Source organism: Panthera uncia, chromosome B4 (assembly GCF_023721935.1).
Source record: "Panthera uncia isolate 11264 chromosome B4, Puncia_PCG_1.0, whole genome shotgun sequence".
Lineage (NCBI taxonomy): Eukaryota > Metazoa > Chordata > Mammalia > Carnivora > Felidae > Panthera > Panthera uncia.
The window spans coordinates 69825432-69846551 of record NC_064809.1 but is presented as its reverse complement, the minus strand read 5'-3'; the positions used below and the strand labels follow the sequence as shown (position 1 = coordinate 69846551).

General features: G+C 34.9%; 1 protein-coding gene across 1 annotated transcript in view; it reads left to right on the top strand.

Moving 5' to 3' along the window:
- The window catches only part of NELL2 (neural EGFL like 2), a 341519-nt gene extending 320399 nt beyond the window's left edge, over positions 1 to 21120 (top strand). The window contains exons 18-21 of the mRNA XM_049625335.1: positions 7881 to 8074; positions 9107 to 9283; positions 10754 to 10978; positions 20627 to 21120. Of these exons, the coding sequence (XP_049481292.1) occupies positions 7881 to 8074; positions 9107 to 9283; positions 10754 to 10978; positions 20627 to 20677 (647 nt within the window). The 3' untranslated portion in view covers positions 20678 to 21120. The remainder of the gene's footprint in view (positions 1 to 7880; positions 8075 to 9106; positions 9284 to 10753; positions 10979 to 20626) is intronic.

Here is a 21120-nt window from a genome sequence, read left to right as displayed (position 1 = left end):
GTGCATCAGAATGTGAACAGCAAAAACACATACCTCTGCCTACTATCTCACTTTACATTTGCAACGGCGCTCCCTCACTATCTTTTAAATTTTTGACTGCAAATCTCAAGAGGGCTGTATTAGTTATCTATTGATGCATAACAAATTACACCCAAAACGTAGCAGCTGAAAACAACCAAAATTATGTCACAGTTTATATGGGTGAGGAATCTGTGCACAGCTTACCTAGATACCTCTGGTTCATGGTTTCTCATGAGGTTGCATGAGTTGTTGGTCAGGGATGTGTTTCACCTTGCAGAATTGTCTGGGGTGAGAATGGGGGGAGCCACACCCTGTTTCCAAGATCGCTCATGTGGTTCTTGGCTGGCCTGGTTTCCTTAACACATGAACCACTCTACGGGGCTGCCTCAAGACATGGGAGCTGGCTTCCCCTCGAATAAGCAAGTGCCCATGATCTTTCTATAACTCAGTCTCAGATGTGTCATTTCATTGCTTCTGTGTTTGTTAGAAGTGAGTCAGTAGGTGTAGCCATCCCACATTCAAGGGGAGAAGATGCAAGAGCATGAATATTGAATGGTAAGAATCACAGGAGACTGTCCTCTAGGCTACCTGCTACAAAGGCCATCAGCTTTGCCCAAGATTCCTATTTTATTTCCTTGGTTACTTTCCCCTGCAGCTCTCTAATACCACCATTTCACACCTTCTGTCATCTCAAATCTCAGGTACCACTACCTTTCTCATCATTCTCTGTTGATGGCCCTGCTTCTTACTTAACCAAGAAAGCAGAACTTCATTTCTGCACCAGGAGTTACACTAGACAACTCGTATTTATATCTTTATTTGCTGCTTTCCCTCCCTCCCTCCTGTTTCACTAAGTTTCATTTCTCCCTCCATAGTACCTTACCTATCATCCCTTCTCACCTGCTTGAGGTTTTCGCCTTTGTACTCCCCACTTTCTCTTCCATATGATAAATACTCTTTTTCTCTCCCATCATTCTCGTCAGCACACAAACAGCCTGGAGGAGCAGCCATCTTTTAAAAATGAAATAAAAACAAACAAAAAGTAACTTCCCTGATATCACCTGATCCTCCAAACATTTCCCGCATTTTTCTGCTCCCTTTGAGAGGAAAATTCTGAAAGAATCTTTTATATTTCTTGTCTCCATTCTCTTGCTTCCAACAATACTCTAATCCCACTACCCCCACTGAATGCTTTCCTTTCAAGATTATTGACCTTTTCCACGTTGCCAAATCTGCTGCTCAGTTAATGTCTCTTTGCTCAACAGTTCAAGCATTTGAACCAGTTGATCATTGCTTCCTCTCAAAACCACTTTCTTCACTTGGCTTTGAGGACACCACTCTTTCCTGTCTTTCTCTAATTTTTAATATTTTATTTATTTTTGCAAAAGAGAGTGAAAGCAGGGGAGGGGCAGAGAGAGGGGGGGACAAAGGATCCAAAGTGGGCTCCATGCTGCTCACAGCAGAGAGCCTGATGTGGGTCTCCAACTCACGAAACTGGGATCATGACCTGAGCTGAAGTCAGATGCTCAACTGAGCCACCCAGGCGCCCCTCCTGTCTTTCTCTTACCCTATGGGTCTCTCCTTTACCTCTCCAGAAGACTACATGTTCCAGTATCCTGGGGCACTTGGCAATCTTCTCTATCCATTCTGAAACTGAATCAACCACATTAGTTGCAGATTCACATATATCGTTACCTACTCGGTATCTAACTTGGATTTCTTAAGGACAACTCAGGATTACTGACTAAAATACAACTCTTTTATTTACTCTCTAATTCTTATAGGCCCCTAAACCACAGACCCAGACCAACATCTTGGAGTCATTGTTTCTTTCTTTTCTTTATACTTCATATCCAACATATCAACAAGTCTCATAATTTCCATTTTCAAAATATATTCCTGATCTGACCACTTCTCACATTGTCTACTGTTACCATGTTGGTCTAAGCCATCATTATCTTTTGTCTGGATTACTATAGCCTTCTCCAAACTGGTCTCCCTACTTCCACCCTGGACTCCCCTAGAGTCTTTTTTCTATAGCACCCAGAATGATTTCTTAAAGTCAGAAGTGGGAGCATGCTCCAATTCTGTTCCAATGCCTGGAGCCTTTCCATCTCTCTTCAGAGTAAAATCCAAACCCCAACAGTGGCTTACAAGGGTCTACATGTTATGGGTACTTGGCTTTCTTGCTATGTCACAAATGTACCAAACGGATTCCCTTCTCATGTGCTGTTCTTTTTTTCTTTTTTGGAAGGTCCTTCTCCAGATCTTTGCATTCTTCTTTCATATAATTCAGATTTCCTCCAAAATGGCTTCTCCTGGACCCCCAACTTAAAATAGCATCCTTCTATGACACTCTTCACTTAATTTGCTTCCCTTTTCTTCACAGAAGTTATAAGTTCTTCTGAAATAATTGTATATATTATTTGTTTACTTGCTTATTATCTTCCATAGACTGTAAGATTATATATATATAATTTATTGTCAAATTGGCTAACATACAGTGTGTAAAGTGTGTTCTTGGTTTTTGGGGTAGATTCCCATGGTTCATTGCTTACATACAACACCCAGTGCTCATCCCAACAAGTACCCTCCTCAATGCCCATCACCCATTTTCCCCTCTCCACCGCCCCCTCAATCTATCTCAGTTTGTTCTCTGTATTTAAGAGTCTCTTGTGGTTTGCCTCCCTCCCTCTCTGTTTGCAACTATTTTTCATCCATCCCTTTCCCCATGGACTGTAAGCCTTAAGGGTCATGGATTTTGTTTGCTTGTCAGCCACCAGTGCCTAGAACAATGCTTGTCGCATGGTTGATAATTTACTGTTTTATCTAATGTAAAAGGTTGAGATGGATAAAATGAGTGAGATATGCAGGTAATATTTAATCAGAAGTATGTTAGGAACATAACCTGTGCTAGAAGTAGATACATAGTAGGATATGTAATAGATATGTCACCTGGTAGAACTAAATATATAAAGTAGTGATCAGGACAAAATGACAAAACATAATTAGTGCATTCGCGAGTGTTCAGAAAATAACAAGGAAAATTAAACTAGCCGCTCAAAATAACACATGAGAAAGATGAAAATAGGGAAATAAAGGATTGTATAAGATGCCTATGCAAAAAAGACTTTTCAAGGAAATACTATAAACACAGAAGTAGTAGAAAATCTTATTTAAAAAAATATGACTCTGGAAAGATGACTCTACTGTTATCTTCCAATAGAATTTATAATAATTATCATAAATATCTATGACTTTTTTAGAAGACAATGCTCTGAAGGATTCCTTTTTTAAAAAAACCTATGTTATATAAAAAAAGACTAAAATCCTTCTTCTAAACAACTATCCATTTACTATAATTTCAGTGATTTGTAGAATTATAATAGTATTTAGAAGGATACAATTTTAAGAGTGTGATTATATCTGAGCAGGTGCCATTTTTCTGTTGCTGAGGGAAAAAAAAGGCACTTCAAAGTGGACAAAGCCACAGCAGTTGGTTTACAATTACTCTGAAGATATGAATAAATATATTTGAAGACATGAATAAATAATAGTGTACTCCTTCACCACTTTTTAGGCTGCAGTTGAGTAATCTACAACATACATGTTTATAAACTGCATTCATACAAATTATATGCTTTTTTGCTCATCCATTTATCTCAGAGGTGTAGATATTTAATCCCCAGATAATGTGCCTTTACCATTTCCCTTTACCATAATTTCTACTCTACCTGAAAATATGTCTCTCTCTGAGAATAAAGCCCAGTATTTTTTTTTCACACAAGAATATTTTATTTGCAGGCCCCCTTTTCTCCTGATTGCTTTAATTCCTGGATTATTTTTAAGCTTGGTGAGGTTTTTGAACTTGTAAGGCCAAAAAAAATAATGTTTATGGGATAGCTTCTTTTGAGTATTATGTTCAAATTAAATACTGTAAATTCTTAAGCTAAATCAAGAAAAAGGACAAAAATGAAATGAATCAAATTCACCTAAACACGTAGTTCTGAATATATGCACAAGTACCTTGAGATACTTTGCCAGACATCTGCTGCATAGAAATATAAAGGAGGTATGGTCACTGCTCTCAGCTTGTAGAAGAGATAAAATATGTACCACAACTGTCATACAAGATAGAATGTACTGAGTTTCTTAACAGAGAAGAAAGCTACAAGGTTCAAAATAATACATACTTGAGAAAAATATAAATTCAGATCCATGAGGAAAAAAAAAGGAGAAATTATTTCCAGTTTGGAACAAGAAGAGCTTGAGTGTCTACCATTTGTATTAGGGCTTCAAATATGATGTGATTATTGGCAAGTCGAGATAGAGAAAGAGATGCAAGCCAAAGAAGTAGCTTTAAATGCCTTGCTAAGAAGTGTGAACTTTACTCTGAAGGATTATTTTTGAGAAAGGAAATGAGGAAAAAATATATCTTAACCAAATCCGTATTTGGGCCCAGTGCTATTTTCTGAACGCCAGACCCATATATCCAACTACTTACCAGACAGCCCTACTTGGAAGCCCAGAGGAAAGTGTAATTCAACATGTCCTGCACTAACTCATGTCTTTCTTCAGCCTGCCCCCCACTTTCACTCCACAGTGAAACCTTTCTCTTCTTTCTCTAAATAGCATCAGCCACATTTTCCAAGCCAGAAATCTCAACATCATTCATGACCACTTCCTCTCCCTGATCTTTGAAGTTAACAAATCACTAAATTCCTTTATCTTTGCTGTGTCTACTTTGAAAGATGCTCTGTGTTTCTTTCTGTGTACTTCCACACTGCTAGCAGTCAGTACAGCACTGTTCTTAAGAGCTCACAATTGAAGCCTGACTGCCTGGGTTCTCACCTGGGCTCTGTACCCCAGTAGATGAGTGACCTTGGGAAAATTATGCAACATTTCTATGCTTCAACTTCCTGATCTATAAAATGGGGATAATAACTGTACCCTCCGGTTGTTGTGAGGAATTTAAATGAATCATTATATGGAAGTGTTTAGAATCTGGTACATACCAACCACTATGTGTTTGCTTTTATTATATAACCATTGCTTGCCTGGACTACAGAAACAGCCTATTAATTGATCTCCTGGCTGTAATTTTAATCCACTCAAATATCTTTTCCAAAATGAAGCCAAGAGAATCTTTTTAAAATAGATATCTGATCATGCTTTTTTTTTTTTTTTTTTGGCACTTCCCTTAAATGACATTTTATTGTCTTTATGGAGTTCAGATTTCTTAACATGACCTTTACTTGGGCCCGGAGTGCCTCTGTCTACCTACTCTGTTCCTCCTAGACATTCAACTCATTCCCTCTAACACATTTTGCTGACTATGAACATTGGGCCTTCAAATATACTCTTACTACCTCTTACTAGACTGCCCTTGACATCCTCTTGGTTGCCCAAATCTTATTCATAGTTTAATTGCCACTAGAATGTATATGTGGGCAGGAGAAAGATCCAGAAAGAACTATTAATGTGATAGGAAGTGAGTAAATAAAATTTATTGGGGAGAGGGAATGAACTATATCAAATGCTGCTGCTAGATCAAGTCAGGTGAGAAATGAGAATGAGACTTAACCACTGGATTGATTTAGCAACATGATTTCTTTAATAACTCACTAAAGGGGTTATTAGTATTCTTAAAGTTGGAATTTTTATGTATTATAGTAGGTTTTTCAAAGCAGAATTTACATGCCTTATGTATATTTATTTTAGGAATTTTACATTATAATAAAACTATATCTAACAATTCCAAAACTCTATACTACCAGTCAAGAATAGTCTCTTCGTTGGGGAACCCAGTATAGATAACAAGCAGGAAAAAAAAAAAAAAAAAAAAAGGTAAGTTCAAGTTAATTCAAATCCCATTGTATAGCGAAAGGTAATCATTGGTTCATAATGATTTTCTGCCTACACATTTCTTCAGATATGGCAAGTACATATCAACCTTTGCTGTTACCTTTTGCTCTATTTCTTTGTTATGAATGTACTTTATTTCAGAGCACATGTTCTTTTTTGTGGCTGGACACCTCTTCTTTGTCTTCTGCAACAAATCCCAGGACTGTCTCTGCCTTTAATAAAAACAAATGCATTACCTGACAGCAGAGCTTTTGTTGTTATATGTCAAGCAAAATGAAATGATTGTTAAAAATCTAATCATTGCCATTAATGGAATGATATTCATATAGCGGATATTTAAAGGGTTATATAGTAAGAAGTATTTGCAGAGTTTGTGGTCAAAGAGACCAAATAACTATGGTTAATGCTTTTCCTGCTTACTATGATTCCTCATTATAAGAATATTTAATAGGAGACAATGAGTAAGTCATCAAATATAACTTATTCTGAACAGACCAAATATAGAACTATTTTATAAAATTGTATAAAATTTCACTTTTTGCTCTTCTTTCTCTAAATAGCATCAGTCAAATTTCTCTGATCTGAAAAAATTATATATTTATATATAATAATTGTACACACACACACACACACACACCAATGTGCTTTTTTAAAAATGTGAAATATATCCTCGTTCTGGATAATAGTTCTGCTTTTAATCACACTCTGTAATTATAAACATTGTTATCCTTGATAAATCAAGCTATAATAATGTGTTCACTATAGTTATAACAATCTTTTCAGCCATTGTCTCAGTTCATTGATTTTGTTTATATGGAAATTAATAAAAATCAAGGCAAATAGAAATATATAGCTTATTTTTGGGAATGCATATATAACATAACTTAATATTTAAGAATTTAAATATGGCTAAAATATAATCTTGACTTGTCCATGTCTTTAATAATGTCGAAAGCAAACCATTTAAGAGAGATATCTACTAAAGTCTATCTTTAAAATTTTCTAAGAAAAGCAGTGTGCAGTTCCCCCAGTTAAAAGCCATCCATTCCATCTTCTTTCTAACCCACTTTTCTGGTGTGATTTAATTCTTTCTTTCTTGACCTTTACTCAGAGGAAACAGATGAAGTAGGAAATAACTGCTTACTGCCACTCCTACAATATCCCTGAAATGTATTTTGGCTTGTGACCTTTAAATTATGGGGATAAATAAAATGAATCACATCTCTTCTTATGGACCTGATCTGTGGGGTCAAGATATGTTTGCTTTTCATCTGTATGGAAATGCTTTAGGCTGTGATTGCCATGGAATAGGTGAGGTCAGGTGAAGAATGGCTCGTTGCCTCTTGAGTCAGGCAGGAGACAAAACAATCATCTGAAATGGAAAAGTTAAGAAGTGGTAGATTATTTGTGAGAGAGATGGTGATTGCTGATGGTCACTTGCCCTCTGTGGGTGGGGGGCAGGGTGTGAGGACAGCATGAAAACGCCTGGGCAGAACACTGGGAGCTTACCTGTGGGTGACAGGGCTGTGAGAATAGGGCTTAAAGCTGAATAAAATGCCTCAGAAGTCCCATGACATTTTATCTCCCGCTAAGAAAGGATTTTGGGTAAACACCATTTTAACATTGAGGATGATTTTTCCCAATGAAAATTCACAGGCACTTTTAGAATTTCAACTGCCAATGATTTTTGTTTGATGAATTGAGATCTAGTCTTACTTTCAAAAAATATAAGTGTTTCATAAAGCCTGATGGTATTTACAGAGATATAAAAGCTGAGAATCTAACCAGGGTTATCTGCTGTTTGAAATCAAGCATGATGATGTTTTCCTGTGAAATCCCTAGATCATTAACATTGCTTTAGTCAGCATTTAATAGGAAATGCATGCCTGTAAGCTGAAAATTAATTTACAGTTGAATGCTTCACTTCGGAGACAACTTGTCTGATTCAAACCCATATTCTAAGCACATTGCCTGCTGCCTTTTCTTGGCTGTAGATATCGATGAGTGTGGGACTGGGAGGCATAGCTGTGCCAATGATACCATTTGCTTTAACTTGGATGGTGGATACGATTGTCGATGTCCTCATGGAAAGAACTGCACAGGGGACTGCATCCATGATGGAAAAATCAAACACAATGGTCAGATTTGGGTGTTGGAAAATGACCGTTGCTCTGTCTGTTCATGTCAGGTTGGTATAAATAAAAAAAATTGTAATCATTTTTATTAGGATGTAGTTTGCATATATTTTAAGCATACAGCTTGATGAATTTCAACAAATGCATACATCTACTTAACCACTATCACATTTAGTAGAAAAGGACATTTCCATCCACTCAAATGTTATCTCTGTCCTTTCATAGTTAGTCCCATACTCTCAGCCCAAAGGAAACACTGATTTTGGTCACTGTAGGTTAGATTTCTTTATTCTAGAGCCCTATCTAGTAAGTAGTACTACTCTTTTTTTGGCTCCTTTCTCTCAGTATTATGTTTTTTGACATCCATTTATGTTCATTGCATATATCAGTAACCCATTTCTTTTTATTGCTGAATAGTATTCCATTATATGGAAATGCCACAATGTGTTTGTTTATTCACATGTTCGTAAAATTTTGTTGCTAACTATGCAAGTACTTCTGTAGTAACAATATCATATTTGAATGAATGCATGGATGAAGCCAAAATGGACATACTATGGCCTATAAGTGAGAACTATCTATTTGGATTATGTTTCAATTTTAGAGGAATGTTCTACTTTGTTACCCTGTTGATAATAGAGATTTATATTACAGTTAGGTAAATAACTTTATGTGCCGAGGGCTCAATTATTATGGAAGACATTGATAAGAGTGTGTACCAAAACTTAAGGCCTAATATGTCCCATAAACTTAACAATAGGTAAAGCTTGTTGACTACTAAATACAAATACATATGCCCTGACGCAAAACAAATTGAGGTAATATTCTAATCACTATACTAATCAACAAGTACATGTATATTTATGTATGCATACCCATGTTTATATAGATATAAGGACTGTGTAGTGGTTATTTCATGCTGGTCGTTTCTGGAAAATTTCTGGCCACGAAATTGGAAGTTCTCCAGCTTGGGTAATTTCTGTGTGATAACTACAAAATGTAACTTTAAATCTATTACACTGATGTTAGTATATTGAGAAATGGAGGCTTTGGGGAACTGCTTTCATTTTTTCCTTCTCATACAGAATGGATTTGTAATGTGTCGACGGATGGTCTGTGACTGTGAGAATCCCACGGTTGATCTTTTTTGCTGCCCTGAATGTGACCCAAGGCTTAGCAGCCAGTGCCTCCATCAAAATGGGGAAACCTTATACAACAGTGGTGACACCTGGGTCCAGAATTGCCAACAGTGCCGCTGCCTGGTGAGTTTAGCTACAGGAAGGAGAGGAAAAGTTCGGGCCCAGAATCTAACTAGGGAAACAAGCTTGCCCTCCTGCATCCGCCGATAATCAGGACCTGGCCATAGTGCTGGCAGTTAGAAAAAGTGAACCTGTTTAGGATGACAAGATGGGAGGCATGCAGTCAGGACCTGTGAAGGCACATCCTAGACTACATGTGTTGTGCCATGACCAGAGCCTGGAAGAAGAAACTACTCTCCTAGCATCTGCAATCCCATTCAGCCTCGGTCTAGCAGCATTCATGAAAAATATCATTGTTCTGTCCAAACAGAACTTTTATTAATCCATTTCTATCAGTCATGCTCAGAATTAAAAACAAACAAAAAACAAAAAAACAAAAAACAGAACCAAAAACACAAGCACATACTTTTTTTTCCCCCTTCTAAATATTTTTACCATCACTGCTATTCTGGTGGCCACCCTGTTTTATACATGATATGGATTTGCAATAAATATTTATTAGAATATTAGAATTGAATGCCTATGTTTATAAAAGCTTTATTGGAAGCAATAGGTAAAAAAGAAAATGAAGACTTGATCAAGAAAACACCAGTATTTTTTCATTTGACCAAATTTTTGTTTCTTTCTGGTAGTGTAAATGAAAAGGAAAATTGGTCTATGTATCTTTATAGAAGAAAGTTTCACAGATGCTACTTTTAAAGTCATGGCTAGTTTCCTTTCTATTTGTGTGAGGGTATTTTGAAGGCAATGCTTTTTTTTGTTGCTTCTTTTTTATACTTTCAACCCAAAAATCAATTGAAAGAGCAAGGTCAGTTTTCTGTGCCTGAAGGCTGCTTTCATCTCCAAGACCATGAGATTCAGAATTATGAAGAAAATAGGAAACAGGTGAGAACTACATTTTAAAAAGATCAAATTCACACAATTTTCCCATGTGGAATAAAGAAGACTGAAATCAGTTCCTGGTTGTTGTTGTTGTTGTTTTCTCCAAAGTCCCTAAACTGAGAAACATAAAAATGAACAAAGAAAACCTGACAAATTCCCTTCATATTTCAGTTTATTTTCTTGTAAATGGACAAAACTTTCTTTATGCAGAAGGGAATGAATGAGAAGGTAGAGGGGAAATTTTTTTAAATGAAAAAAATCACCTAATACGCAAACCCTCTTCCATAGTAAATAATAATTCTTTGTCAGGGAAAAGATAGGAGCTTGTTTTATGAGAAAGGGCTGTTGCTTTTGTTCATTGTTGTTCTTGTTTAATCCTTGAGCACTCTTAAAGTCCAGTTGCAGTAAGACCTCAGCACTGTGATAGGGCTTTTGTCGATTCCCTGCCAGATTCAGGGCTGTGAAGGTGTGAGTGTAAATATCCATCAGATGAATGGAGTATTTAGTAAACGCTATGCTCCCTCTCTCCCTGCCTCCCTCCATGTCCTCCCTTCCTCTCCCTTTGCTCTTGCACATCTGCTTTCTTTACAGCAAGGGGAAGTTGACTGTTGGCCTCTGCCTTGCCCAGAGGTGGAGTGTGAATTCAGTGTCCTCCCAGAGAATGAGTGCTGCCGGCGTTGTGTCACTGACCCTTGCCAGGCCGACACCATTCGTAATGACATCACCAAAACTTGCCTGGATGAGATGAATGTGGTTCGCTTCACTGGGTCCTCTTGGATCAAACATGGCACCGAGTGTACTCTCTGCCAGTGCAAGGTAAAGCCTATTGAATGCAAGTAGGGAGGGGCACCTGGGTGGCTCAGTCGGTTGGGCGTCCGACTTCGGCTCAGGTCATGATCTCTCGGTCTGTGAGTTCGATCCCCACGTCAGGCTCTGTGCTGACAGCTCAGAGCCTGGAGCCTGTTTCAGATTCTGTGTCTCCCTCGTTCTCTGACCTTCCCCCGTTCATGCTCTGTCTCTCTCTGTCTCAAAAATGAACAAACGTTAAAAAAAAAATTAAATGCAAGTAGGGAACTTTTGGCCAGCTGTAACCCAGGGCTCCTCGATATTACTGTGCTCAACCTGGCCAATGGGAAGCATTTTATTTTTCCAATTTATTGTTCAAACAGAGGTGCGAGGAGGGCCACTCAGCTTTATTAGTGCCCAGGCTAACCACCCTGTGCATCCTCAAAGGACATTCAGGGAGAAGGAGGTGCGTGATCAAAAAACCAGAATGATCAGTTATTTATGTCACCAGAACAAAAAGAACCTACTCAAATTGCCCTAAGGTATCTAACTGTACACATCTTAAAAAAAAAAAAAAATCTACAACACAAACTTCACGTTTCTTCTTTCGTGATGGAAGACAATATTATTTTATTGATTTTTATCTGGTCCTTTTATGAGGTCTGTGAGCTATATCGACAAAGTAAATATATTACATTTTCCAAAGTGAAAATCAATATGGAAAAAATGGGCATATTTCTTGGTTTGTTGTGGTCAGTTGCATTGGGTTAAAAAATTTAAGATCTGTTGTTTACTATATTTTATTCCTACAGTTGGAGAAAAATCATTATAAAGATTTTTCTTCTTATTCTCATCGGAAAATAGAGCATGTGCCTTTTACTTCAATGAGAGCAAAAATACAGATAATGTAGACAGTATACAGAGTTCATACGTACTAGCAGAGTTGAAAGCATTCTACTTGATTATTGTTCCTACAAATATTTGATTTAGTGGTCACTGTATTTCATAGTCATAATTTTTGAATCAACACTAAAACTAAGTAAATAATCTGAAGGCTTAACGACAACGTAAGAAAGCAAAGATTCAGATTTTTTCCAACGTAGCATAGTCAGATAACTATAACTACACTGCTTTTTAAAGTGAACAATTCCATTAATTTTTTTCAGTAGAGCAATTTAATTCAGATTCATTTGACACAAATTCTTACCAGAGTGGCTTGATGTAACAGGACAAAGAAATATAAAATGCTTTAAGCTTTGAGATAGTATTATCTATTTCAAACCAAAATTTGTCTCTTTCAATCAGTGTAATTTTTGTCAATCAAGCAAAGCTTTTTGAGTGAACATTTAATGCGGTTTTTGAAAGTGCATTAGCAAATTTGAAAGTTACTGCTACTACTGAAAGTGACTAATGTATATGCAGTGCTTTAATATACATTTAATCTGAGTACATTTAGCAGTGCATATCTAGAAACTTTAGCATTAATAACCAACAGGGAAATACTTTCTGACATTTCATTATCAATTAAAGTTGAGTCCCTTTACTTTCTTAATCTAACTAAGACTATTGTTCCGAGAAGTGACAGCAAAAATATATACCAGGCAATAGGATGAAAAACACACCAAATATGGCTCACATAGATACTTCCAATAAGAAAAATGCATTCAGTAATAGCAAAACATGAGAGTGTTTTCTGAGTGAAGAGCATGAACAAGCTTGTCATTTACTGCCTTATAAACAACTAGTAGGATTTGGGGGCTCATGATAGGAATGTATTTCAGGAAATGTATTTTAGATTAGTTTCACTTTTTGACAAATAAATGCAGATTCTCAGAAGTTACTATTTGATGCTATTCCCGTTTTCCCTCATTAAATATGAGTTATAAAAATATGCTCTATTTTACCAAATCTGTCCCAAATACAAATTTTTATTATGTGTATTTTATGTTATTCTAAAAATAAAATGTATGCCAAACAGGCTCCAGATATTGCATTGGAGGTGAGTGCTTTTCACAATTTGGGGTTTTCAGAATGCCATTTTTACTTATTATCTCCCTGTCCTACCCACCCTATGAGTTATTTGAATATTTTAGTCAATGAAGACAAATTGTGCTGGTATTCTTCTGGTGCCAGGGTTGTAATGATAAACAAAACAGACACAATTGTTCCTGGAAATTATTGCTTAGCACCTTATTGTCTAGAGCTGTACCATCCAATATGGTTGTCCATAGCCAGATGTTGCTATTTAAGTTAATTAAAATTAAATAAAATTAAAGCTTCAATTTCTCAGTCATGGTGGCCACATTTCAACTGCTCAATAGCTACATTTGGCTAGTGGCTGTCATATTAGCACCTATAAAAAACGTTTCTGTCATCACAGGATGTTCTGCTGGACCGCACTGGTCTAGAGGTGAAGAATGCAGCGTCTAGAGTAAGGCTACCTGGATTCAAAGCCTGGTCAACCACACTAGCAATGTGACTACAAGGGATGTTCATTAATTTCTCTGTGGTTCAGTTTGCTCACCTGAAAAATGAGAATATTAATAGGGATAATTTTAGTACCTACTTGGGATGGTTACTATAAGAATTGAAAAGATCCATAAAAAAATGTTTCCTACACATTTCATACACAGAGTAAACATTCAATGTTAGCTATTATTGGTGGTGGTAGAGTAAATAGATAGTACTCAAGTTATGAAACAGATAAAGATGACATTCTAAACTGTGATGGATACTCTGAAGGAGACGTGCACCGTGCTAAAAGACTGTACAACATGTGTACCAGTTCTCTCCTTAGTAAATGACATTGAAGATAAGAACTGAAGAATTAGGAGAGGGGAATTTTTTAAAGATGCCTTTTTATTAAAGATGTCTTCAGTTTTAATTTGTTTAGGAAAGAAAGAAAGAAAGAAAGAAAGAAAGAAAGAAAGAAAGAAAGAAGAAAGAGGAAGAAAGGAAGGAAGAAAGAAAGAAAGAAAGAAAGAAAAGAAAAAAAAAGTTCCTCCATTCAGAATTTAAAGTCTTGAGTCAAAAATGAATTACTAAGGTTGCTTTTCCTAAATCTAAGAGAGACCATGAATCTTTTGATGGGTCAGAGTAAGCTTTGAGCTTCAAACAATAAAGAGAGATGTGTCCAGTTGAGATATAAATAGGAAGGGAGGAAGAGTTAGAGGGTAATTTCCTTTAGTAAATAATTACCAAATAGACCACTTGGAAACTAGAAACCAGGGAGCTACTTTTAATTCCTGAGGAGACTCTAGACGTAATACTGAAATAATTGAGGTATGAAGAAAATTAGAGTTTTATAAGGATGAAGGTCCTAACTTCCTAATCATTATCAGAAACAGCAGACTTAAAGTTTTGAAAGTGGACCTCTGTACTAATATTAGAATAGATAACTAGATCTATCTATGGAAACAAATGCCCCATAAATGAGAACATTAAAATGAAGATTTTCATGTATGATCAGGAGAGATTTGCAAATCAATAGAGGAAGAAAGGATCATTCTATATATATATTGGAATATCATATGCCAAAATCAATTCTACATGGAAGATATGTTAGATATTAAAAATAAAAAGAAAATGTAATAAAATATTAATCAAAATTCTGGAAGGGAGATGCCTTTTCTAACATAAAAGTGATAAAATATACCTCAAGGGAAATTTAGAGCATCTATAGACAAATAAAATTAGCAAATTACGAAGTCACAACTAGAGACTGGAAAAATAGTCTTCCAGAACATATGATTTCTTTATTAAATTAAAAACATGTAAAAGTTAACAAGAAAAAGCATTTATTTCCCATAAATAAATAAGCAAAGAATGAATAAACAATTCACTAAAAAATGCAGCTATTAAAAAAGAGATTATACAACCTTTAAATTATTAAAATTCTAATGTAAGCTAACATAATGAGTTATTATTTTCACATACTACAGTAAAAAAAAATTCACAATAATTTCCAATGCTGACAGAGCCATAACTGGAATTATAATTCTTATTTTTAGTGACATTGAAAAATACATGTCAACAGCTACACATACACCTCTTTGCCTACTCTCCATCCCAACTCAAACATCTTTTGTCCTATTAATCCCAGGTCTAAGAATATAACCTAAAGAAGCAATCTAAAATATGGAAGATGCTATGTGCATGACAATTTTCACCTCAAAATTATTTGTCATATAAAATCAAGGAAGAAACCAAGGTGTCTAAAAACAGAAAAACAGTTAAATAAGTTCTAGTAACTCTATATGATTCAGTAGATCATATTATATTGTAATTATGTGATATGTATAATTATATGATTATATTATTCAGCCATTGAAGTACTGCTTAAAATAAAAACTAAGCTAACAATATATAATATACAGTTTAATTGCAAGAAGGTTGAAAATAAACGAGTATGAAAATTAATTCTATGAAGATATACTAAATTATTGATGGTAATGGGATTTTTAAGTATATGTTAATTACTCTATATACATATATCTGTAATCGATATAATTTTTAAGCAGATTAATATATTAATTATACAGTAAATGATTAACAAATGAATAAAAACTAAATATATTGAAATAAATAATATTAAAATATACTATACATATGTGATATACGAATATATTACTGAAAATCAAAAGCCAACTGTCTTCTAATCTTGATATTTTGGGTTTAGCACAAAAATAGTGACAATTACTTTTTTATAACCTTTTAAAAATACAGAATAAATATAACCGGAAATAACAGGGTGTTAAGAAGGGGCACCTGCATGGCTCAGGTGGTTGAGTGTGCAGCTCTTGATTTTGGCTCAGGTTATGATCTCACAGTTCATCATATTGAACCCTGCCTTCAGCTCTGCATTGATGGTGTGCAGCCTGCTTGGGATTCTGTGTCTCCATCTTTCTCTGCCCTTCCTGCACTCTCTCTCAAAATACATAAATAAATAATTTTATTTTTTATTTTTTAAAAATATTTTTAAATATTTATTTGTTTTTTGAGAGAGAGACAGAGCATGAGTGGAGGAGGGGCAGACAGAGAGGGAGACACAGAATCTGAAGCAGGTTGTTATGTGTTATGACAGCACAGAGCCCAGTGTGGGACTTGAACCCAGGACTGTGAGACAAAGTTGATCACTTAACCAACTGAGCCACCCAAGTGCCCCAGTAAATAAACATTTTTTTTTAAAAAACAGGGTGTTAAGGAAATTTACTGTATACTATGTAAAAATAACTAGTTTTTATAATTCATTATAATAGTAGGTTGTTACTATTCCTAATCAGACTAAATTTCAGTGGATCACCTTAGATTTTAGTTTTTATCAAGGTGATATTTATTATAGTGAAGTGCATAGCTATTATGTGTATAATTTGATGAGTCTTATAAATCAAAATATAGAATATTTCCAACACTCTAGTGAGTACCTTTTTATCCCCTTCCAGGCACTACCTACTTACCATAGCAAACACCATTTAATTTCATTATAATAGATTTATTTTGCCTTTTAAAAATTTCATATAAAAGGAATAACACAGAATGTACTCTTTTATGCCTTCTGATGAATTAACCATTTTATCATTATGTAATGCACTCCTTTTCTCTAACAAGGCTTCTAGACTTGAAGTCAATTTTTTCAAGTATTCATTTTATTTGGATCCATCTACTTTCAACCTATCTATGGTTTTATATTTAAACTGCATTTCTTACATTTAATGTGTACTTAGTTCTTATTTTGTTATCCAGTATGACAATCTCTGTCTTTTAAATGAAGTGTTCGGTCTGTTTACATTTAGTGTCATTTTTGGTATTGGTGGATGTAGGGCTACCATTTTGCCATATGTTTTATTTTTGTCCTATTGTTTACATTCTCACCCCTCCATTTCTTCCTTCTTTTTATTTTTACATTATTTAAATTGAATTTTTCTTTTGGATTTTTAACTATAAGTTTTTATATTATTATTTTAGTTGTTGGTTTAGAGATCACATTATATACCATTAACTTATTACAGCATAATAAGATTTACTATTATACTACGTCACATAAAACATAAGAACTTCAGCATAGTAGAATTCCATCTCCCTTAGCCTTTGAGCTATAATAATCATATATTTTATAGCTATGTAAACTATAAACCATAAAATTCCATGTTATTATATTTGCTTTAATCAGTCAAATATCTTTTAAGGAAATTTAGGGGAAAAGAAATGCCACATTTCATATTTATCCATATATCTGCCATTTCTAGTGTTCTTCATTTCTTCTCACATGTTTGAGTCTCCATCTGGTGTCACTTCCCTTCAGCTTTAATTTCCTTTAGCATTTCTCATATTGGAGATCTATTGGTAACAGATTCCCTCAACTTACATTTATCTTTAAATATCTTTATTTTTGAAAGATATTTTTATTAAATATAGCATTTGTTCCCAGGGAACAGATTTGTTCCCAGCATTTTAAAGGTGATACTCTATTGTTTTCATAGTGAGGATTCAACTGTCATTTGTATTTTTGTCTAAAATATGTATAAAGTATGTCTTTTCCACCCCGTTTCCTTTCACAATTCTTTCTTTTTTAGAAGTTTGACTACGATGTACTTAGATATGATTTTTGTGTATATCTTTATTCTCTTTGGTGTTTGTTGGGCTTTTTGAGTATCTAAGTTGATGTTTTTTTCCATCAAATTCAGAAAATTTTGACCATGATTTCTTCAAGTATCTTCAAATATTTTCTCTCCTCCCTCCTATTTTTCTGGGACTGTGATTACTCATACGTTATATTGCTCAATACTATTCTTCTGAAGGTCACCGAAGCTTTATTTTTATATCAGTCTTTCTTCTCTTTGTTTTAAAATTGGATAATTTTTATTTTTTGTTTCAAATTTACTGACTATTGCTTCTGCCATGTCTAATCTGCTGTTAAACCGGTCCAAAGAATTTTTCATTTCAAATATTGTACTTTCACTCCAAAATTTCCATTCAATTCTATTTATAGTTTTCTTTATCTGCTGAGATTTACCATCTATTTTTTTTTTTTACCTCAAACATATTTAAAATGGATACTTTACAGTCTTTGTCTGCTAATTACTCCATCTGGATTATTTTTTAGTTATTTCTATTCACTGCGTTTTCTCTGGATTAAGAGTTACCTTTTCTTATTTTTCTTCACATATCCAGTACTTGTTATGATTTATTAGATATTATGGATGATATATGGTATAGACCTTATGTTCTGTTAGCTTTCCCTGAAGACTATGTTTGTTCTAGCAGGTTGCAAATTACTGGCCAATCACCTTGCACTTATGAAAGCTTCATTTGACATTGGTTACATGGGTCTATTCCAGGTTTACCAATAGGTCTAGGGTAAGTCTCTTAAATCTTGAGACATTGTTTTACTTCCAATCATGGCCTTTTTGGGCTTTCAGTGAAAAACGTGAATTTTTTTACCAATCCTTCCTAACTTTGGAGGACACAAATTTTAAATACTGCTACCCACAGGAAGCAGCATTTGGAATCTCTGCCTTGGATCTTCCAGCCTTCAAGCTGCAACTGATTATTTCTTTAGTCTCTTCTGTAATTCAAAGACTTTGAAGTTGAGGAGAGTTTATATGGTGATTCACTTCCTCCTTTCTAGATATTTTCCTCTGAATTTACAACCCCTCTGGCATCCCTAAAAGTTGTCCTCTGGTGTCTGGGGCCTATCAGATTGTGTCTTTCTGCTTGAGTTATTGTTAGCCTAAGCTGCACAGACCACAGAGTGCCGTAAGGGGAAATGCCAAGTAAAAATAAATCTCACACAATACATTTCCCTTCTTTCACAGATTGAAACCTCTCCACTCTCTGCCTGTTTTTGGTCACTATCTATTGCTTTCAAATTGTTATTTTTTATATTTTGTCCAGATCCTTTATAGTTATCTGTTGAAGGTTAGTTTTATATATAAGCAACTAGAACTCCAGTGGGATATTTTATTACTCATTCATGTATGAACTATGTTTCCCTAATTGAGGAGCTTCCAGTGGTATATGATTTGTGGAGCATTTATCTTGTTATAACAGAAACTATTGATATGGAATAAGAAAAATATTCCTGGAAGATTTTGGAAAATATACAGTCCCTTCCTCAAATATACTCATGGGAACCATAAGAATGATTTTTCCACCCACAGGGTTCTAATGCCAGCTTCACATACTCCTTGGTAGAAAGCTCCAGAAATTCCCTCAAAAGCCATACGATTTGAGGAACGAACACTCTCAGGAACTGGTATATCCCTCATTTCATTGGGTCACTGGACTGGAAAAGATCATGCAATGGTTATGAGCAGGCTAACGAAGCTTTAAAATGCCACTAGAGATCCAAAAGATATTGAGATTTCCTCTGTCAGAATAAGAACTCTGCTCAATAAAAATTAAGAACAGAAGAGGATTAGCTTAAACTGATAATACTGTTCTTGGAAATAGACTAGTTTTTTCCTCATTTGGTGTGCTTCAACAAACTTTAAAGTATCAAAATATTTTCTAAGTTTTATCTTATAAAACAGACACTTTTGATTTTATCATATTAAAGTATAATACATTTTTAAATAATCTAAAGTCATTTATCTGAGAGGAAATACGAAATAGAGGATGGATTTTAGAGTCAGACTAACCTGAACTTTAATCCCAGCTATACGATTCACTAGCTGTGTGATTTTGGACATGATATTTAAGCTTTCTGATCTTCAGTTTCTGAATCTAGAAAGTGTGACTATTAATAGTGACCCATTGGGAATGGTGTGAGGTTGAAATCAGATAATGTATTTAAAGTGCCTGGCAAAGTGGCTGACACAGAGTATGCACTCAAGAAGTAGAAGGATATTATCATCTAATGATTATAATAATATTGACATTATCATCATTATTAGTTAGCTGGCTGCAGAAAGTAAGAGTGTACAAAGAATTAAAAGACTAAGATATTTTTTATTTTTTGTAATGCACTGTATTATTTTGGTATTTTATTATACAAATTAATTATGCATATCTGGCCTTTCCCTGCTATTTTTCCTGCTTTATCTCTACACTGTTTTCTTCACTAACTCAAGATTCTCACCCAGACCTTTTTTCAGCTTCTTAACTAACAAAACTCTTTTCACTTATTCTGTGCTTCCCTGTGCTTTTGGCCTACCCTTCCACACTGCCTTGAGGTCTTGGTTTAAATATCACTTCTACAGAGAAGTCTACCCTAGCCACCTAATCTAAGTCAATCTCATGACACCACCTAATTTATTTCTTTTCTAGAAGTTTTCACAATTTTTGATTATGTTTACTTGGTATTTGTTATTTTTCTTCCTCTAAAAAACTGTAAGCCCTGCTCTGTGAAGATAGTGACCATGTCTGCATATTCATCAATATACCTAGGGCTCAATATATTCAATACATATTTTGTGAATGAATAAATTAGAGAACAAATGTAATCTAAGATGCCATGAGGTAAATAAAGCTAGTCTATGATTTGCCACAAATGACTGGGAATAATTGGTTCTACAATAATAGAGACATGAGAAGTGACTGGGCTATTGAACCTTAAGGAGTGCATAAATAATAAGTAAACCCCAGTTAGATTTATGTGTACCAGTCAGTAAGTGTGAGTATTTACTAATGGCTTAACAGCTTATATCATCCTTTTCTTTCCTTTTTTTTTTTCTCTAGAATGGCCACATCTGTTGCTCAGTGGATCCACAGTGCCTTCAGGAACTGTGAAGTTAACTGTCTCACGGGAGATTTCTGTTTAAAGAATGTTCTTTCATTAAAAAGACCAAAAAAAAAAAAAAGTTAAAACTTAAAGTGGATGATTTGTGGGCAGCTAAGTGCAGCTTTGTTAATAGCTGAGTGAACATTCAATTATGAAATTTGTGAAGCTTGAGAAAATCACTAAAGGAAAATTCTTGGGGCAAAACGAGACTAGAATTCTGCTTCTACTGTGTCTGACATCACTGTGGTGGAAGAATGGGTGTGGAAGACACAGCACGACATCATGACCCCTGGATATAAAGCCTGAGCCCATCAGAGCTTTGAAAGCCTCTAGCTTCACTGGTGCAGAAAATTTTTCTCTAGATCAGAATCTTCACGAATCAGTTAGGTTCCTCACTGCAAACAATAAAATAAAATAAAATAAAATAAAATAAAATAAAATAAAATAAAAT